The sequence below is a fragment of the Lipotes vexillifer genome, unplaced genomic scaffold, assembly GCF_000442215.2.
Source record: "Lipotes vexillifer unplaced genomic scaffold, Lipotes_vexillifer_v1.1 scaffold921, whole genome shotgun sequence".
NCBI lineage: Eukaryota > Metazoa > Chordata > Mammalia > Artiodactyla > Lipotidae > Lipotes > Lipotes vexillifer.
Window position 1 is genome coordinate 2,112,249 of NW_006787800.1, and position 21,736 is coordinate 2,133,984.

The 21,736-nt window shown below is 45.9% G+C and overlaps 2 protein-coding genes and 1 non-coding gene across 3 annotated transcripts in view; 1 reads left to right on the forward strand and 2 right to left on the reverse strand.

Annotated features, from left to right (window-relative positions):
• ITPR3 (inositol 1,4,5-trisphosphate receptor type 3) overlaps nt 1-156 on the forward strand; it is a 68,342-nt gene extending 68,186 nt beyond the window's left edge. The window contains exon 58 of the mRNA XM_007460843.1: nt 88-156. Within this exon, the coding sequence (XP_007460905.1) occupies nt 88-156 (69 nt within the window). The remainder of the gene's footprint in view (nt 1-87) is intronic.
• Nucleotides 157-1,904: 1,748 nt separating this feature from the next.
• Nucleotides 1,905-21,736, reverse strand: part of UQCC2 (ubiquinol-cytochrome c reductase complex assembly factor 2) — a 21,479-nt gene continuing 1,647 nt past the window's right edge. The window contains exons 2-4 of the mRNA XM_007460844.1: nt 5,778-5,852; nt 4,865-4,934; nt 1,905-2,087 (exon numbers count right to left, since the gene is read on the reverse strand). Coding sequence (XP_007460906.1) covers nt 1,960-2,087; nt 4,865-4,934; nt 5,778-5,852 — 273 coding nt within the window. The 3' untranslated portion in view covers nt 1,905-1,959. The remainder of the gene's footprint in view (nt 2,088-4,864; nt 4,935-5,777; nt 5,853-21,736) is intronic.
• Nucleotides 15,050-15,121, reverse strand: TRNAE-UUC (transfer RNA glutamic acid (anticodon UUC)). The gene has a single exon. It is a non-coding gene; the product is annotated as a tRNA-Glu (tRNA).

The following is a 21,736-nucleotide window of genomic DNA, read 5'->3' on the forward strand; positions in this document are numbered from 1 at the left end:
CCTTGCCCCCAGGCCTGAACCGCAGCTGGGAGGCAGGGTGGGTTCTGGGCAGCCTGATCCAACCTGACGGCATCTGTTTAAATCTAGATGACGGAGCAGCGGAAACGCAGGCAACGCTTGGGCTTCGTGGATGTCCAGAACTGCATGAGCCGCTGAGTGGAGCCACGAAGGCCCGTCAGGCCGCATGTGACACTGGAGAGCTGAGAGTGGGAACACTGCCCCTCAAGGCCAGGTGCCCACCCAACCCCCAGCTCCACCTCTGCCAGACCCCGCCCCGGGCCAACGTAGACTCTGACCAGCTTAGAGGGGAAACTAGAGCTGACAGTCCTGCCCAGACCAAGCTCTTAAAAAAAAAAACTCAGTGGGACCCGGCTTACCTTAATGCTAAGTCCTCTTAAAGGACTATTGCTTTGTCCCTTATGACTGATGTGCCTTTGTATTCCTCCTGGTGGGTGATTAGGAGTGGGGTCTCCATTTTATTCCAAGCACTACATTTTGGTTACTGCCGCCTCTGGAGGGGCACGGTGATGCTGTCGCTAGTGATTTTAGTGGCTTTGGTTATTTAACTTATTCACGGTGCCAGGCTCAGCCCTGGCCAGGGCCGTGCGGCCCCGGTGCCTCAGAACTGCCGTATACAGTGCGTAGACCTCAGTGTCCAAGTCCACGCCACCCCCTCCGCACAGCCCTGGCTGGACTGGTGACCATAGGCTTGGTCCTAAGACCTGCCTCCTCCTGGGCCTCCTGGGGAAGAGTCACACGCCCAGGTGACAGGGCTGGGGCGTGTTAACAGGGGCTGGTTTTGACTGCTTGTGTTTTCTCCTTTTGGTGTAATGTTTTACAAATCCTTTGGCCTCGAGAACTAATATGTTAATTACCTTAAATAAATTAATAAATCTAGTCCGTTAGAAAGGGAGGCTGGCTCCCGTGCTCCCCAGGGGCTGGGGTGGGTGGTAACGTGGCGCTGGCAGAGGACAGAATAGGAGCCCTCCCTGCTGGCCTAACCTTGGGCTCTTGGGAGACGCTGAATGCCATCCTGTCTTGCAGCGATTCTGGGACAGAACTGTACTACGGGATAACTGGTTTCTATCATAATCCTATGAATTTTATTTTATGCATTTCAAAACACAGTGAGGAGTCCAGGTGAAATGAGGTTAAGAACCCACTTCCACTTCTTGCCAACAAGGGGCGCTGTCGGCCCTGCCCCACCCCTTCTCTCAGCTCTGTTCTTGACAAGAAACCTGAAGTAGGGAATGTAAACATCTACTGGTAAGAGCTAAGGTCCCGAGGAGTAATAAGGTGACCCTGTGCGTGTCCCCGGCCAGGGGAGGGGGCCTGCCATGTGGCCTCCCACAGAACCCGCCGCGAGTGCTGAAGCCCACTCAAGCCGAGGCCCTGCCTGGCCTGGCCTGTTGGTAGCTCTACTCTGCCCCTTACGCCAACCTGGAACATGGCTTTTCTGCAAGGTCAGGGGCAGAGGACGGAGCTCTGGCCTTCTGAGTCAGTGGGGAGGAGGGCCAAGCAGGCTTTTCTCATCCCTCTGTCATACACCTCCTGCTGCTTTCTGTTGGCGACAGGACGCCTTCTTCAGTACTGAACGCTATTTTTGGCTCTCTCCCAGGAGCTCCTGCAACAAAAGGGAGCCTGTGAATCTTGCCAGGAGCCAGCCAGACCTCTGTTGGCAGGTGGGGCTCCTGTGGCCGTGCAGGAAGCACCTTGCCCAGAGGCCCCGTCACCATCCCTTCTCAGGCCCAGACGGAGACCCGCACTTCCTCTCCTGGAGGACACCCTAGCCTGACTGGTGGGCGGGCGGATGCTCAACTGGCGTCCCTCCTCAGGCCAGAGCTTTCTTTACAGCAACAAGGGCTTCCTTTCTTGTGAAGGCCAGATGAGATTCCCGAACTACAAGGAAAGGGAAATCAGGGCATTTTATTGATAATGGCAAAGTCCACGACTTCACGCTTAGGTATGTGGGCGTGTTAAGGCCCGAGCCCAGGCCTTATGCTTCTCCTCGGGATCCCTGGGGGCAAACTTCTCCTGCAGTTTCTTCCACATGCCTTTATTCATCTCCTTAAACTCTTCCAAGGTATCTGCAAAAGGAGAAGACGACAAAAAAAGGCTGAAGTCTAAAATGATTACACAGGTTGGCCTCACAGGGCTCTCGCCACACAGGCATGTCTCGCTTTTCACAGTATGTGTTCCTAAGAAAGGGAAGTGTAGCCCCAACTTCTGATCAGCAAATCAGGCAGGGTAACAGACAAATAAATGCAAGTGTGGATGAGACCGTCCTTACAGTGGCCTCTGTTCACATCCAGTTATCATTCAGCATCTAAGCAGGGCCCTCTCCGCTCTGCTCCACGTGATCAAGGAAAAGGCACTGTAGCAGCAGCTACACAACCCACAGGCCCAGAGGCTTCTCTCAAAACTTGGCCTGAGCCACACAGACCTTACTGCCTCCATTTTACAGATGTGGAAACTTGAGGCAGAGTGAGGTTAAGGAACTTGAGCAGGCTACACGGCTAGGAAGTGGTGGAGCTGGGATTTGACCCCCAGACACTTGGGTCCACCCCACGCTGTGGAGTTGAGCAGGCACCCGGGAGGGAGCTGGACCTGGGCCCCCATCCCTGCCCACCATTTCCACACTGGGTCCCCTCAAGCAATCAGTTAACTCTCTGAGCCTCGGGTTCCTCATCTGCAAAGTGGAGATCAAAACACCTGCCTCAAAAGTTGTTGAGTCTTAAAGTAAATAATGGAGGTGACGTACCTGGCACCTGGCCCACACTCAAGAAAACGTAGCAATCTTCACAGGCGTGAAGGCAGCGGGAGCTGGTGGGAGTCAGTGGGGCCTCTGTTTAAAAACATACATCCACCCCTCCCCCCTCCCCCCTAAAGGAACCAAGGCAGGGTTTCTCAGTCTCGGCACCAGTGACATTTGGGGCCAGATAATTCTTTGTTGTGGGTGGGGATGACCTGGCACTGCAGGAGCATCTTGGCCTCTACCCACTAGATGTCAGTAGCAAACTCCCCTTTCCCCCCAAAGCTGTGACAACTAAAATGGTCTCCAGACATTGCCACAGGTCCCTGGGGGACAAAATCGCTTCCGGGTTGAGAACCGCTGGTCTAAAGTCTGTCCAGGGCTAAAGTTCTATGATACCTAATTTTACTTGTATTTTAAGTTTAGATTTTCACATTATTTAAATTTCATAGCCTGGATTTTCATCTCTTAATAAAACTTCTGGAGAAAAAGAATAGCTTTTCTGAACCAAAAGGTAACTTACATCATCTATTAACATTTACTGTCAGTGGGCTCTTGACTACATTAGGACACGCACTGTACCCCGGCCAGCATTCCACCCTGGGACTTTTCCAGAAGTCCAGGTTCCTTCGTGGGGCACAAAACGGATGCCGAGGCCTCCTTCAGAGACTCCCGGGACCCCAAGCCAGGATGGACACACTCGGGACCTAGACTGCGGCCACATTTCAGACTTGCCAGGCCCTCAAATCCTCATGACAAACACTGCAAGGGGTCCTGCCCTGTCAGAGGAAACACTCAAGCTTATTCCACAGAGTCACAACAAAAATAAGGCTTGCTGTGAAAGCAAATTATCAGCTGATTTCCTAAGGCTGAACTCCCAGCCAGGACAAGCTGCAGCACAGGCCAGTGGTGGGGAGTCGTACATCTCCCACTCCTTGGCTATGGCCTGTTGTCTCCGAACTCAGACGTCCCAAAGTTAACTAAGAGGCAGAGGCTGAGCCTCTGGAACTTCTTTCCATTCTAATTTCAAGTTCAAACTTTGCTCAAACTCTTCGGCGTCCTCACAATGACACTGTGCATCGATGCTGGTAATTACATGAGCCCAGGGACATGGAGGTACCATTTGTTTATATATATGTGTATGTGGGTGTGTATACACAGACAGACAGACAGACACACACACACACTTAAAAAAAAATTGCCAGTAAAGTGATTCTGCCTGGCCAAAATATCTCTACCCCAGTTTTCCAGAGAGTAAATATAAAAATAGTATCAGTCAACATACAATAGCAGATGACACCACCAGGTTTTAATCTGTTCAGAAGGTTAAGAGTTTTCTGGAAGCCTAAATTCTCAAACCTTAGTTGCTGAAGGCTGCCAGAGGAATAGGAAAGAAATTTCTAGAGTACCAGGAGGCAATGTTTCAGGGCCATGCCCTCCCAGAAAAGGTTAGCCTATTTTTATATGTGGTATCCTTGGCAATAAAAATAGTTAATTTTCCAGAACCTGCCTGTTTCAACCCAGGCTTCCCCTGCCACCACCCGCCACGTCCCCCCTTCAGTGACAATGGAGATGAGGAAGTAAGGAGGGGCCGGGCTAGACAGGGTTTTTCCTTTCTTGTTAATCAGGGTCTATCAAGGACTCCAAAACATACCTAGTTAAACCCATATCTAACCCACAGACCACGTCCCCTGGGTCAGATAACTCTTAGGCGGATATCCCCATACACGTCTATTGAATGGCTTTTTGTTTTAATTAAAACCCTCGCGTTTATAAAGCCCCCTTAGGACCATAAAGATAAAATTATTTTCCTTCCATCCTGATTTCAACTACTTCCATTTGGCAAATACATATTCCCCTGTTCCCTGCTGCCCAGCCTTGAATTTAAAAGCTCTAAAGATGGATTTGCTTTTTTTAAATAATGCCTTTGACCTTCTCCATGTTCTGTGGCCAAAAAAGCATGAGCCCTGTAGCTTCAGAATTTCCTGTGGGCTATTCCACAAGACTTTCCATCAAGCAAAACTGTCTTATTAGACAATTCTCCTTGGCCGCTCAAACACAAAGACTCATTTGCAAACCAACCAGAAAGGGCAGCAGCTGTGCTTTCCATACCTGTGGACAGGATCAGTTTGTATTCTTCCAGGGAGAGACCACTGAAGCTTGTGTCTCTGGGGCGAGGGTACTGGTCACACGGGGCAGAGAGGAAGAGAGAGGGAGGGGAGAGAAGATTAGTTCTGCAGCACAACCCGGGACTGGATGATCCTGGAGAGAAGCCACGCTCTAACTGCAGTTCACAGGCCATGGGTGTCTGGAGGCCAGATGGAGGAGCGCAACGCCACCTGGAGGCCAAACCAGTCCGGTCTGGAGAGGCGGCTCTGACTTGAACATGCACCTGAACCCTCTGGAAAATGCAGGCTGGGCCTCGGGAGCCTGGGTGGGGGCTATGATTCTGCATTTCTAACCAGCCCCCGGGTGGTGCCCATGCTGCTGCCCACAGACCACACTTTGAGCAGTGAGGATTTAGAAGAAATCCCCTCTTCATACAGACTAGGCATTTGGCCCTGTAAATCTGTGGTTACTGAGCACATTTCTCCAGCCTGGGGAAAAAACACACTAAATGGAATTTGACAGCAATCATGTCAGGGCCAAGCAGAGGTCCAGCTTTGCCTGACAGGACTTTCCCAGTCACCCCATCTTTATCACCAGAGTGTGGGGAAGACCAGTTCCGTCAGAGGGGGTGAGAAAATATGTGTGAGATCCAAGAGTTGTCAGACACACCCAGAAGCACCCACTGGCATATAAAACACATGGCTTTTCTTCAAAATTAAAAACGGCTTTCATTTAGCTGACCTAAAAGCCTCTACCAGGTGCCTTAGTTGGCTTGGCTGAAATTACTGGTTACATTTGAAAGTAGCAAAACCACAATTCTTTACAGAACATCGTATAATCAGATTTCACTCACTCTTATTGGTCATCTCCAGTCGGAGGGCTGGTGACAACACAAAAGACTGTGTGGCCCACTCACCTTGTGTTTGTAGTAGTTTGCATGGAGCCGTGCTAAGCTCTCGTACATCTGATCACAGGCCTCAGGCTCTGAAACCTGAAAAACAAAACCTCCAAGAAAGTGAGCAAATGAGCCCTGCCCCCACAGGGGTCTGTACCGTATGCCTCCAGGAAGGACAGGAAGCAGGCCTGCAGCTCAGAGCTGGCTTCTCTGACCACAGGTCCCACGGTCAGAAATCACCTTTTTGGAATAATGGCTCCACCTCAGCAGCTCCCCAGCCTGCAGGAAAACTCAACTGGCAAACATTTGCTGAACACCTGTGACTTGTAAACCAGCAAGCCACCGCGGTGGGAGGCACTGCGGTAAAAACACAACACTCCAGGAGTGCTAGGGGCAATGTGGGCCACAGGAAGTCAGAGGAGGTCAGCGGATCAACGAAGTGAGACTAAGCTGGTTTCTGAAGGATGCACAGGAGCTGGGGAGAGTGGAGGGGGCCTTCCTGGTGGGGGCGGTTGCATGAGCAGGGCAGAGGAGGCAGGGATGCTATACCTATGCCTCACACCAGACCATCTGGCAGAGGGCCTGAACATGCAGGTAAAAGAGCCTGGGTGGGAGAAAAAGAAAGAGCTTTTTGAGTTAAACCTTCAATATGAAATGTATTAAATAAAGATTCTTTTATGAAAGGCAAAAAAAAAAAAATCATCTGAGCTTTCATCTGTGGTAAGTGGGGAGCTGTTGAATTTTACAAGGAAAGAAACATGAAGAAAGTAGTATTTTAGGATGAAACAGGTGAACTGAGGAGAACCAAGAGGGAGAATCCAGTTAGGTCCTGTTAGGAAGCCTTGACAAATAGAAAGGGGGAAAGAAAGCAATACTGCGGATGGCCCTGCTGGAAATTCCAGGGAACGCGGGCAACATGCAGATGAGAGGTGGGTTCTTCCCTCTCATACCTCTTAAAAAGTTTTCCCTTCCTTCTGCCTTTGCCATTATTTAGCTACAGTTCCTTACATTATTCTGCCAAGAATTCTGAAAGCTCCCCAGAATGAAACTTTCTCTTCAGTGTTTTTTCCCAGAATTCAAATGATGGATTTTTCCAACTTAAATCCTTTCTCGAAGAAGGCAGAGCATAAATAAATCAGTAGTTAAGCATTTTAATAGGCAGCTCCACTTCTGCCTCCGTGTGCATGTCAAATAAGGTCCCCACCTTACAGCAAACAAAAAAGACAATCCTGTCATTGAGTTCTACTCAATCCATCCCCAGGTTCAGGTCACCCATCATGAGAACGCCCAGATAGCCACATCAGAAGAGAAAGGGTGATGGGCTGAGGAGGCAGCCAGTGTTTGTTGACTAATGATCAAAGGCATTATTTGAGTGCACTGGGGCTAAAGGCTGAAAAAGAAGAACGGATATTAACACATGAGTCTGACTCCCCATCGGGCGGCGCTTCCAAGGAAAGTCCAGCTGGAACAGAATTCTGCAGCATACACTTTGGGGGAAAGCGTTTTGAATGTTCTGTCTTCAGCAGGGCATGCAAAACTAAGCTAACCAGACGACAGACGAACAGAAGGCGCAAGATGCAAAGGGAAAAGGAGGGTAACACCAGCCAGACTTTTAAAGAATATTATGTAGATTATCAAAAGACAATTGTGCATTTCATCATTTGCTTGCCCTCTTCATACCTGTACAGATGTGTCTGCTTATAAATTTAAGAGAACCTACAGTGTGCCCGGTCCATGTAAGAGCAGGTGTGCATTGCTGTGGGGAGCTGTGGAGTCCAACTGCCTGCATTTGGATCTCATCCCTTACCAGCTAAGGGGTACTGGGCAAATCACTCCATCTCCCTCTGCCCCCGACACTCAAAAAAAAATTTTCCCACTTTTCCTTTATCCTTCTCTATATCTATATATACATAATATTACAGTATGTTTCCTAAGAACGACATTCTCTCATATAACCACAGTTCCATGACCAAATTCAGGACATTTAACATTGATACAACACTTCTATCTGTTCCACTGTCCATATTCCAACTCTGTCAATTGTCTCAGTAAAACTCTTTATAGCAAAAAACAGTCCTTTAGGCCCAGGATCGCCTCCTGCACTACCTGTCAGGTTTCTTTCCCCTTGCAGCCGGGACACCTCCTCGGCCTTTGTCTTCACACCAGCACTGACATTTTTGAAACATACTGCCCAACTTAACTTTTCTTTTAAAAGAAAAGATAATAATTGTCCCTATTTCTGAGGGCGATGTGAGGATAAGTAAGGTAATGCCTGGACTCCTCTGAATTCAGGGCCAGGAACACTGACGAATGTGAGGGATTAGTCTTGGTTACTATCAGTAGTAAACAGTCATAGTAAACACAGGCCTTTACTGCACTAACTACAAGGCGAAAGAAGACTTCAGGACGATCCCGGTGACAGCGGAATGAGGGGTGCGTGGAGGGCCCCTGACACCATCAGCGGAGCCAAGGAAGCCCTGCCAAGGGTCACGGCGAGGGTGGGCGGAAGTTACCAGTAGGACGTGGGGGCTCTCCAGGCACAGGACCAGCTCATGCATATGCCCAGGGGACAGCAATTAGGACACATCAGCGGATCAGTGCTGCTGGTGTGACTGCCGGGTACGGCTGGAGGTGAAGTGATGAAGGGATGGAAAATCACCGAAGCTTCACTCTGTCCCTGACTGGACCTCCGGCCCTGAGCTTGATGGCTCTCAGTGGTCCCCAAGTGTTTCATGATCAGCTTGGCGGGGATCACGCACTGACCCTTGGTCTCTGCCAAGCGAGTGGCTGTCTGCAGCACCTGTCCTCCACCTGATGGCCCTGCAACCCGACCTTCCCCTCCCACCACCACCGACCACCCTCCCAACCCAGCTCTTAATTAAGAAAGGCATTCACAGCACTGCCCAGCGCCTCTCTCCCGGGCTCCCTCACTGCTGGCAGACCACCAACACATCGCGTCCTCACCAGACCCACGCTCCCACCAGATCCTCACCTTCAGAGATGCTGCCAAAAGGAGTCCCCTCCTGCCTTTCCTCCAAATCTAACAGTGAGAGCTGGCCGGAGGGCTGCTCAGCCACCTCCGTCTGTACCCTCGGTGGGGCGAGCAGGGTGTCTCCTTCCTGCTCAGCTTTTCCCACCTCCGACAGAGAAGTAGGGCAGAGGGGAGGGACACGGAGAGGATGGGGTCACCGTACAGAGCATTGCTCAAAAACCAAAGTGACCCTCTGTGTTCCCTGAACCTCTCAAAAGTCCTTCAGTATTAAACAGACAGTCTCCCAGATACTTTCCATAAAGCCCGGAGCCTCAAAGAATAATCTGAGAAGCACCTATAACAAATCACCAAAAAATGACCTTGTCACCCAATTTCTCATCTGAGGTCAGAAGGTGTCTGTACGAGGCTGTAAAAGTAGCTCAGTGGAGGTGATGAGAGTTTGAGGTACGGCAACTTCAAGCCAAGTTATTACTGCCTAAGCAGAGATGGAGCCAAGGCCAATTCTGGGTTCCTAGTCACACCCAATCCAAGCTCAGCAATTACAAAATAGTCTTATTTACTACTTAAAAGTACATCAATAGAAATACCTGTCTAATTCCGGAAGCCTCACCACATACCTACATCCTACACTTTACTCACAGACTCCAGCGCAAACATCACTGAATTTTGAAATACACATTTTTCCCGATGAAGTGTACTGTGCGCTTTTAGAAATATTCTTATATACAAGCTTTAAACTACCTGATTTTGCATTCACACCTAATGAGATTATGGACATTTTAGGACTAATAGCAAAGCTGGGTTTAAAAAAGGCAGCAGTGGGATATTATGAAAAATTCAGCTCTGCTCCCTAAATGTGAATAAAATAGATGTTCAAGTGACAAAGTGTCCTTTTTGGCTCTATTTTGGCTCCTTTTGCATTTCCCCCGCTCAGTTGTCAGTAAATTTCTCTTTACCATATTAAACTTTTATACATACAAATCTACATCACTGCCGCAGGCACTGATTTTGATTTTCAAAATTGACTTTTGGGTGGTGACAGCAATTGGTACAGCGGCCCCTATTCCAGTCACACAAAGGGATGCATAAGCACTTTTGGGAACATGTTGCAAATTGCTTTGCTAATTAAGGTAGAGCTGGATTCAGTCCAGAAGGATCTATGATAAAAGGTTTTCATGACTTGGTAATGAACTTCTGAAATGAGTTCATTCCATTATGGGAGTCTATTCCCTTGAATTCAACTGAAAATCTATTTCTTGAGCACCTACTATGTAGAGAGCTCTGCTAGGCGGCTGTGAGGGGACATAGAGACCCAGCCTCGGCTCCAGAGAAGTTGGCAATCAAGCTGAGACAAGATACACACACATTAAAAATAAAAAATGACCAGGACAGAGTGTAACTGAGTGCCAAGAGTTACAGGAGATCAGAAGCAGGAGCTAGTTACCAGGCCTGGCTCACATGGCAGGTGTGGTTCCCTTACAGGGCAGGTTTACGTTTCACTGCAGTGACAGGTCACAGAGTGATGGGGAGTCAGAGTCCCTCACTTTGAGGAGTGTAGACTTCAGAGCTGGGCAGAATGGGGATCAGAGGAGGGACTGGGAGGAAGAGGCATGAAAAGGCAGGGGCACAAGGATGGTCCAGGCAGGCAGGGTCTTAAGCTGCGCCAAGGAGTGCTTCAAGGCCTGGGGAGCCACCAGATTCTTGACAAGCTCTGTGTCTGGGCTTTGGTCCACAGTGCACTAGGTTCTCAAAGGTTAAGAACCTGGGAGCAGAGATCAAGATGGCAGAATAGAAGGACGTGGAGCTCACGTCCTCCCACAAATACATGAAAGACACATCTACATGTTGAAAAATTCTCACAGAATACCCACTGAACACTGGCAGAAGATCTCATACAACCAAAGCTGCAAGAAAGATCACCACATAACCGGATAGGATGAAAGAAAAAAAAAAAGCAGGAATCAGGACGGGACCTGTGCCTCGGGAGGGAGCTTTCAAAGGGGAAAGGTTCCTTTACCCTGGGAACCCCCTTCACTGACTGGGAGGTCCACTGGGACAGATAGGGAGCCTCAGAGGAGAGCACAGCAGCCGGCCTGTGGCAGGCAGGACAGAGGGAGACCAGCACAGACAGTCCATGCTACCTTGCTGCACTTCCCAGCCCAAGACACATGCCTGCTGGTGTGCGGAGTGGCTGGGGGCTGGAACTCGGGCTTCAGAGGACTCACTCTGGCTGCACAGAGACAGCCTGAAGGGCCTGGAGTGTGGTCCGGGGCGAGGCTGGGGGTGCTGTGCGCAGGATGGAGCCCAGGTCTACTGTCAACGTGCGTGTGAAGCGGGGGGGTGTGACCCCACCACAGCGGCCTCATTCTCTGGGTGCTCACGGCAGGCACGGCTCCGCCATTATGAGTTCTGGGAGCACACAAGCGCCAGTGGGTTGCCAACACGCGGAGGTAGGGCTGAAATCTGAACCGATTCCTGGCGGGTGCGTGACTTCAGCAAATTCATGCCAGCGGCAGCTTCTACAGGACATCTGAGCTGATTACTGGCACTCCCCTAGCTGAGGCAGGTCTAGTGCCAGCAACAACAAACTTTGTGGGTGTGCACACGCAGAAGCAGGGCTGATATCTGAGCTGATCACTGGTATTCCCAAAGCAGAGGTGGGGCCGAGGGCAGTGTAAACAACAGTGTACTTTTTGAGCATGCACACCAGGTGATAGGAGATGTTACAGAGTGCATGTCCAGGCAGACAACTCCTGGGGAGGAATACACAGCAGCTCCTTTCCCAGTGGGAGCACTCCTGTCCCACCTACCTCACACCACAGTTTAGGACCGGATCTGGGGGCTTCTACTTCAACAACTGAGGAGCAGACCCTGCCCCTGATAGGGCTGTGACAACCACAGAGCAAAGAGGAGGCCCTGCCCAACATCCAGTGCAGGCTCTGGTCACCACAACACCAATCACACCCCCTATCAAGGGGAGAAGGGCCAGCACACCCTGAGGAAAGACATGGCAGGCATCCATACCAAAAACAGCCTTTGCACCAAAAATATTAGACTCACACAGGCTACACAGGGGTGTTTCCACATAAAAACAGCCCTTCATGACCACAGTAGATAATGTTTCCCCTAAATTCATAGAGTCAGAGTAATATAAGTAAAATGAAAAAGCAGAGGAACCACTCCCAATTATAAGAACAAGAGAAATCCCCTAAAAGAACAAACAATGAAACAGACCTCTCCAGTCTACCAGACCCTGAGTTCAAAAAGAAGGTAACAAAAATGCTGAAGGAGCTAAGAAAAGCTATGGACAGAAATGCAGATCACTGTAACTAAGAACTATAAAGAGGAGGCAATCAAAATCAGACAACTGAATTGCCGAGATGCAAACTGAGCTAAAGGCAATATATAGAAAACTAAATAATGCAAAATGAATAAGTGATCTGGAAGACAAAATAATGGAAATCACCCAATCAGAACGGCAGACAAAAAGACAAATGAAAAAAAACAAAAAAAGAAAGCAATATAAAAGACCTATGGGACACAAAGTGTGCCAATCTAGGCATAATAGGGATCCCAGAAGAAGAAAGAGAAAAGGGAATCGAAAATGTATTTAAAGAAATTATGGCTGAAAATTTCGCAAACCTAAAGAAGGAAACAGATATTGAGGTACAGGAAGCACAGAGGGTCCCAAACAAGATGAACCCAAGCAGACCTACACCAAGACATATCATAATTAAAATGGCAAACGTTAAAGATAAAGAGAGGATTTTAAAGGCAGCAAGAGAAAAACAAAGAGTAAGTTACAAGGGAACCCCCATAAGGCTATCAGCTGACTTCTCTATACAAACTTTGCAGGCCAGAAGGGAGCAGCAAGATATATTCAAAGTCCTGAAAGGGAGAAACCTGCAACCTATGATACTCTACCCAGCACGATGATCATTTATAATAGAAGGAGAGAGAATGAATTTCTCACGCAAGCAAAAACTAAAAGAATACAGCAATACTAGACCTAACCTAAAAAGAATACTGAAAGGTCTTCTCTAAATAGAAAAGAAGAAAGAGTCTATAGGAAAGGGAAAATCACAATAGGAAAAGCAAATATATGAAAGGATTGTAGATCACTTAAATAAACCAGAACATACATTTAAAAAAAAAAAAATCAAAAAAAATTTGTGGAAGCAATTATAACTACAATGAATGGCAAAAGGATAAACATGAAAATGTAACATAGGACATCAGAATCAAATTGTTCTTACTTGGGAGAGGGGAGTAAGAAGATGTAGATTTTTTGGAATGTGTTTAAGCTTATATGACTACCAGTCTAAAGCAAGCAGATACAGTAATGGGTTAACATACTTGAAAACCAGGGTAACCACAAATCATAAACATACAACAGATTCACAAAAAAACAAAAAGAAGAGAACTCAAGTGTAATACAAATGAAAACCATCAAACCACAAAAGGAAAAACAAAAAGAAAGGAACAAAGAAGAAATACAAAATCAACTGGAAAACCAGATTTAAAATGGCAATAAATACATACCTGTCAATAATTACCTTAAATGTCAATGGACTAAATGCTCTGACCAAAAGACACAGAATGGCAGACTGGATAATAAAACAAGAGCCTACAACACGCTGCCTAGAAAAGACCCACTTTTGGGCGAAGGACACCCACAGACTGAAAATGAGGGGATGGAAAAAGATATTTCACGCAAACACAAATCACAAGAAGCGGGGGGGGGTGTGTGTGTGTGTGTCACAATATCATATCAGACAAAACAGACTTTAAAACAAAGGCCATAGGGACTTCCCTGGTGGCACAGTGGTGGTTAAGAATCCACCTGCCAATGCAGAGGACATGGGTTTGAACCCTGGTCCGGGAAGATCTCACATGCCGTGGATCAACTAAGCCCATGAGCTGCACCTACTGAGCCTGCAGTCTAGAGCTCAAGAGCCACAACTACTGAGCCTGTGTGCCACAACTACTGAAGCCAGCTTGCTCAGAGCCGTGCTACACAACAAGAGAATCCACCACAATGAGAAGCCCGCACACCACAATGAAGAGTAGTTCCTGCTTGCTGCAACTAGAGAAAGCCCGCGTGCAGCAACGAAGACCCAACGCAGCCAAAAATAAATAAATAAATAAATTTATTTAAAAGAAAAACAAAACCTAAAACAAAGGCCATAAATAAAGAGGGATGTTATATAGTGACAAAATGACTGATGCAGGAAGAGGATATTACACTCATTAACATATATGAACCCAATATATGCTTTAGGAGCACCTAAATATATAAAACAAATACTAACAGACATAAAGGGAGAAATTGATGGGAATAAAAGTAGGAGATTTTAACATCCCACTGACATCAATAGACAGATCTTCCAAAGAGAAAATCAATAAGGCAACAGAGATCCTAAATGACACGAGAACAGTTAGACTTAATTTGGTATTTTCAGGACACTACATCCAAAAAAACCAGAATACACATTCTTTTCAAGTGCACATAGCACATTTTCTAGGGTTGACGACATATTAGGACACAAAACAAGCCTTGATAAATTTAAGAGGATAGAAATTATTTCAAGCATCTTTTCTGACCATAATAGCATGAAACTAGAAGTCAACCACAGAAAGAGAAATGAGAAAAAAACCCAATTACACAGAGACTAAACAAATTATTAAAAAACCAATTGGTCAATGATGAATTCAAAGAGGAAATTAAAAAATACCTTGAGACAAATGACAATGAAAATACAACCATATAAAATCTATGGGATGCAGCAAAAAGCATTTCTTAGAGGGAAGTTCATAGCAATACAGGCCTTTCTCAAAAAAAAACAAGAAAAATCTCAAATAAACAACCCAACCTACCACTTAAAAGAATTAGAAAAAGAAGAACAAACAAAACCTAAAGTCAGCAGAAGGAAGGAAATAAAGATTAGAGAGGAAATAAATAAGATAGAGATTAAAACAAAAAGAAAAAAAAATCAATAAAACCAAGAGCTGGTTCTTTGAAAGAAAAAAAATCAACAAACCTCTGGCTAGGCTCACCAAGAAGAAAAAAGAGGAGACCCAAATAAAGAAAATAAGAAATGAAAGAGGAGAAATAACAACTGATACCACAGAAATACAAGAAGCCATAAGAGAATACTATGAACAATTATATGCCAACAAACTGGACAACCCAGAAGAAACGGACAAGTTTCTAGAAACATACATCCACCAAAATTCAATCAAGAAGAAATAGATAATTTGGGGGTTTTCTGGCCACGCTGCATGGCTCATGGGATCTTAGTTCCCTGACCAGGGATCGAACCCGGGCCATGGCAGTGAAAGTGCCAAGTCCTAACCACTGGACTGCCAGGGAACTGCCAAGAAGAAATAGATAATTTGAACAGACTGATCACTAGAAGTGAAACAGAATCTGTAATAAAAAAAAAAAAACTCCCTGCAAACAAAAGTCCAGGACCAGATGACTTCACTAGGGAATTCCACCAAACATACAAAGAACTTAAACTGATACTTCTCAAACTCTTCTTCAAAAGACTGAAGAGGAGGGAACACTCCTAAAGTCATTCTATGAAGCCACCATCACCCTGATACCAAAACCAGACAAAGACACCACCAAAAAAGAAAATCACAGGCCAATATCTTTGATTGATATAGATGTAAAAATTCTTAATAAAACACTAGCAAACCAAATCCAACAACATATAAAAAGGATCATACACCATGATCAGGTTAGATTCATCCCAAGTTAACAAGGATGGCTCAACATATGCAAATCAATCAGTAATGACACAGCACATAAACAAAGGAAAAGACAAAAACCACATGATCATCTCAACAGATGCAGAAAGAGCATTTGATAAAATTCAACATCCATTCATGATTAAAAACTCTCACCAAAGTGGGTACAGAAGAAACATGTCTCAACATAATCAATGCTCTTTTTGACAAAACCACAGCCAACGTAATACTCAACAGTGAAAAGCTGAAAGCCTTCCCACTAAAATCTGGAATGAAACAAGGATGCCTACTCTTACCACTTCTATCCAGCATAATACTGCAAGTCCTAGTCACAGCAATCAGACAAGAAAAAGAAATAAAAGGTATCCAAATTAGAAGGGGAGAGGTAAAAATTGTCATTATATGCAGATGACATGATACTCTATACAGAAAACCCTAAACACTCAACACAAAAACTTTTAGAGCAGATAAATGAATTCAGCAAGGTAGCAGGATACAATATTAACATAAAGAAATCAGTTGCATTTCCCTATATCAGAAAGAGAAAGTTAAAAAAAATCCCTATTAAAATCACATCAAATATATATATATATATGAAATAAAACCACCTGGGAATAAACCTGACCAAGGAGGTAAAAGACTTATATGCTGAGAACTATAAAACACTGATATAGGAAACTGAAGATGATTCAAAGAAATGGAAAGATATCCCATGCTCTTGCATTGGAAGAATTAAAATTGTTAAACTGGCCATATTATCCAAAGCAATCTACAGATTTAATGTGATCCCTATCAAATTAACCATGACACTTTTCACAGAACTAGAATAAATAATCCTAAAATTTATATGGAACCACAAAAGACCCAGAATTCCAAAGCAATCCTGGGGAAAAGGAACAAAGCTGGAGGCATAACCCTCCCTGACTTCAGACAATACTACAAAGCTACAGTAAACAAAATAGCATGGTACTGGCACAAAAACAGACATATAGATCAATGAAACAGAATAGAGAGCCCAGAAATAAGCCCACACACCTACAGTCAATTACTCTTCAACAAAGGTGGAAGAATATACAATGGAGAAAAGACATTCTCTTCAGCAAGTGGTGTTGGGAAAGCTGGAGAGCCTCATGTAAATCAATGAAGTCAGAACACTCCCCACATCATACACAAAAATAAACTCAAAATGGCTTAAAGACTTAAATATAAGACATGACACTATAAACTCCTAGAAGAGAGAACACAGGCAAAACATTCTGACATAAATCATACATAAATCATACAAATGTTTTCTTAGGTCAGTCTCCCGAGGCAAAAGAAATGAAAGAAAAAATAAACAAATGGGACCTAATCAAACTTACGAGCTCTTGCACAGCAAACTTGCAAGCTTTTGCACAGCAAATCTAGCAAATAAACAAAACAAAAAGACAACCCATGGACTGGGAGAAAATATTTGCAAACAATGCAACTGACAAGGGCTTAATTTCCAAAATATACAAACAGCTCATACACCTCAACAACAAAACCAACAACCCAACTGAAAAATGGGCAGAAGACCTAAATAGACATTTCTCCAAAGAAGAAATACAGATGGCCAACAGGCACATGAAAAGATGCTCAACATCACTAATTATTAGAGAAATGCAAATCGAAACTACAACGAGGTGTCACCTCACACCAGTCAGAATGGCCATCATCAAAAAGTCTACAAATAGGGCTTCCCTGGTGGCGCAGTGGTTGAGAGTCCGCCTGCCGATGCAGGGGACACGGGTTCGTGCCCCAGTCCGGGAAGATCCCACACGCTACGGAGGGGCTGGGCCCGTGAGCCATAGCCACTGAGCCTGCGCGTCCGGAGCCTGTGCTCTGCAACGGGAGAGGCCACAGCAGTGAGAGGCCCGCGTACCGCAAAAAAAAAAAAAAAAAGTCTACAAATAACAAATGCTGGAGAGGGTGTGGAGGAAAGGGAACCTTCCTACTCTGCTGGTGGGAATGTAAATTGGTACAGCCACTATGGAGAACAGTAGGAAGGTTCCTTAAAATACTAAAAATAGAATTGCCGTATGATCAAGCAATCCCACTCCGGGGCATATATCTGGAAAAGACTAGAAATCTAATTAGAAAAGATACATGCACCCCAATGTTCATAGCAGCACTATTTACAATAGCCAAGACATGGAAGCAACCTAAATGCCTGTCGACAGATGAATGGATAAAGAAGATGTGGTACATAGATAGAATGGAATATTACTCAGCCATAAAAAAGAATGAAGTAATGCCATTTGCAGCAACATGGATAGACCTGGAGATTATCATACTAAGTGAAATAAGTCAGAGAAAGACAAATATCATATCACTTATTTGTGGAATCTAAAAAATGATACAAATGAACTTATTTACAAAACAGAAACAGACTCACCTACATAGAAAACAATCTTATGGTTACCAAAGGGGAGGCAGGGGAGGGATAAATTAGGAATTTGGGATTAACAGATACACACTACTATATATAAAATAGATAAACAACAAGGACCTACTGTATAGCACAGGGAACTATATTCAGTATTTTATGATAACTTATAATGGAAAAGAATCTGAAAAAGAACATATATATAGTATATACATATATAGTTTATATATAGTATAAAGGGGGTAACAGGTAACATCTTACGGAAAAACCTGAATGAACTTTTTGGCCAACCCAATATAACTGAATCGCTTTGTTGTACACCTGAAACTAACACAACACTATAAATCAAATATACTTAAAAAAAAAAGAACCATTTACATTATGACCAATTTGGGAGGCAATGAGAAGAAGCCCTCATTGGGGCTGGGGCACACGCTGGAGTGTGGTGAGGCGGCGGGACACAGGCTGGATTAGACAACAGTGAAGGCCTCACAAAGCTGCATTACTCCAGAAGGCAGCAGGCAGACCCAAAGACCTCTAAGTGGTTAACCCACTGAAAGTGGTGGATAATCTAGCCCTCCAGGAGGAGCACCTACATCTCTAAACATGCCTAGAAAACTGCCATGCCTTGGTCTAAACACTACCTTAACTCCCTCCAGCTCCATCCGGAACTGGGGGAGAAAAAGAGATGGAGATGCCTGCATTCCCTCTCTGACATGATTCTCCTCACAATGGCTGTTTTGCAGTGGGCTCAATATTACAACTAAAAATCACATAATCTGGGCTTCCCTGGTGGCGCAGTGGTTAAGAGTCCACCTACAAATGCAGGGGACACGGGTTCGTGCCCAGGTGCGGGAAGATCCCGCATGCTGCGGAGCGGCTGGGCCCGTGAGCCATGGCCGCTGGGCCTGCGCGTCCGGAGCCTGTGCTCCGCAACGGGAGAGGCCACAACAGTGAGAGGTCCACTTACCGGAAAAAAAAAAAAAAAAAAAAAAAAAAAAATCACATAATCTGTTCTCAGGCCCTTCCTCAAAAACTGGACTTCAGAGGACCCACACACGGGGGTGGGTAACGCTGGATGGCATCACCACTGCCAACACACACAGGGCTACACCCCGCCACACTGAGCCACAGACCAGGCCCCGACTGGATGACTGAGAAAACAGAATCACAGAAAACCTTTGAATTCCCCTCTGAGGAGTTGGACGTATCACCTACATTACTGCCAATCCAAGACAAAGTTCAACTCCTTTCAAACGGGGCCGATATTATTTCAACCTGGGTATTTAATACAAGAACTCCCTGGTGGGCGAGCCCCTTCCTGGGTGGCTCCTCAGAGCTGTGCCCTGTGCTGGATAAGTGGGTGCTGCCACGGACCTTTTAGGAAGCTGCCTGTGCATCTAATGAACTCATTAGAAGAGTTTGCACCTTCCCCTGTACTTAAGTCAACAATTACTGTTGTTTTGCCACCTTCCCCCATGTTGTGATTCTTTTATTAAGCTCTTGGGGCTGCAGGGAACATGCATTCTCTTAGGGAAACTGAATTGAAAGGGGGCAAAATCCATAAACATTAGCTTTAAAAAACTGCACAGTAGGATAGAGGATGTAAGAGGTGTTTAGTGTGTTTCTGCTTCCCACCTCCTTCTTGGTGGGTTTAGGGTGGACTGTGAGACTCCCCAAAGGGCAATCTGTGGTGGAATAAATGGAGGCAGTTATTTTTGTACCCTGGTTTCAAGTCTGAATGATTAATTTGCTTTCTAGTGGTTCTGGCTTTTCTGTGCTGGTGTCCCACCTGAGGATCATCTTTCTCCCCATCCACACTGGGTAGGTAGGGGCTGGGCCAAAGAAAAGCAGGTGGGTAAACAGAAGGATGTTTAATTCTTTGCCAAAACTGTCCATGGTCCAAAGAAGTCTTGAGCAGGAAGTGAGGGGAAGGGAGGGCTTGAAGTTCACGGAACAAGAGGCCTTTCTAACAAGAAGAAATAACTGGGGAGGAATGGGAGCTGAGGATAGTTCAGGCACAAAGAAGACAACGCTCACTTGTCTGGCCATTTAACTCCTGGGGAACCCCGAATAAGTTGTTTTTCTTTTCAGATTTTGTTTCTTCACCTGTAAAATGGGAACAGCGATGGTGACCTCAACTCAGCTGCACTAAGGAATAGACTAAATGAGACCAAGCATGCAAGCGTGTCATGCATGCGTTCAGCGTTATTGTTCAGATGCAGGAAGCCACAAGGCTGAGAGCAGGACTGCCTGCTCCTCTCCTCTACAGGAACAAACACGTGGCGGAGGAGAGCTGCCTCCCCCTCTAGTCCTGTCTTTCTGGCACATGGCATAACCGAGGGGGAGCTCCGCATCGATCAGTTGACTGGGTTGAGTGCCTGCCCCTGGCTGCCAGCTTTCTCAAGTTCTTTATAAATGTTCCGGGGGTGTCAGTGGGAGTGACTCACAGCACTGTTCTCAATTCCAGCAAGGGACTGCTCCTTCTAAAAATTACCACCAAGATTTACTAAGCCCAGGTGCATTCTTGGATGACATCAGGATGAGGTACCACAACAGTGGTCCCGAGTCATGTGCCTGCCGCCATCATGATGCACTGGTTCACTCTTACCAGGGATGCATTCATGAGCTGCTCTGGAACCATCAACCGAGCCATGACTTGCATCTGCAGCCATGACTCAAATTCGTGTGGGCCTTCTACTCATCAGAACTATCTGCCTAGGTGATGACAAAAGATGACAACTCCAAAAGAGAAAGCTCTACCCTCCTTTTCTGGCTCCTCTTACACTAACAGTCAAGCAGGTGAATGTCATACTCTCACCTTCTCAGGGGTCTAGCCTCTGTCAGCTTCTCTGCTGGCTGGTTTCACCATTCGAATTTCATTAAAGCAAGTCACGTGCCTGTGCAACTGCAGGCTCCTTGGTGATAAGGACCAGGTTATGTCCCTCTTCTGTAGTTCCTGCAGCTCCCCACACAGAGTAAGCTCACAAATTCATTCTCACCACTCAGGGCACAGAAATATTCCCTTCTCACTCTTCACTGCTTCTCTCCATCTAGTTCTGCTACATCTGCAACTATATTCAAATGATTTTTCTCTCATGAGCCATAACCAATCATTTATTTACCCATTCATTCAGACATTTACCGAGTGTCTTTTATGTGCCAGGAACTATGCTAGACACTGTGGGGAGAAAGATAAAAATAGCACCGTCTCTATTCTCAGGAAGCTCACACTGAAAATGTGAAGGGAGCATAGCCCTAGAAAGTCTATGGGCTATGGGATTTGCAGAGTTGGGACTATGACTCTTGCCTTCAAGATCTTTATACTACGGGCCAGTGAAGACCACTGTAAGAAGTGTGAAGGCCCTCAGTGTTGTGTGACACCCCAAACCCCCCCAACAAAGCCCTTGAGCCAGACACTCCGTCCATGCCCACCACCCAGTCAGCACTTGGTTTCGATGATGCCACTGGGCATGTTGCCCTTGCTCCATTAGGTGGGTTGGTTTGGGTCTGGGTTGGGCTAAGTTGCCAAAAAGCCACGTTCCTGCTTTGACAGGCTGTGTGTGTATGTGTCACATCTCATGTGTCTGACCTCTTGCCTGAGCCCCAGGCTCAAATATCCCACTGTCTACTTTGACATTTCCACTTGGAAGTATATCCACTTTGCATCTCAAGTTTAACATGTCTTAACACCAAACTAAAGATGTTCTTCCCACACCCCACCTGTTCCTCATCTCGTCTTCCCCATCTCAGTAAACTGCACCACCTTGTACCGAGCTGCTCAGGCCAAAACAGTCTAGGTGTTATCCTTGGTTCCTCTTTCCC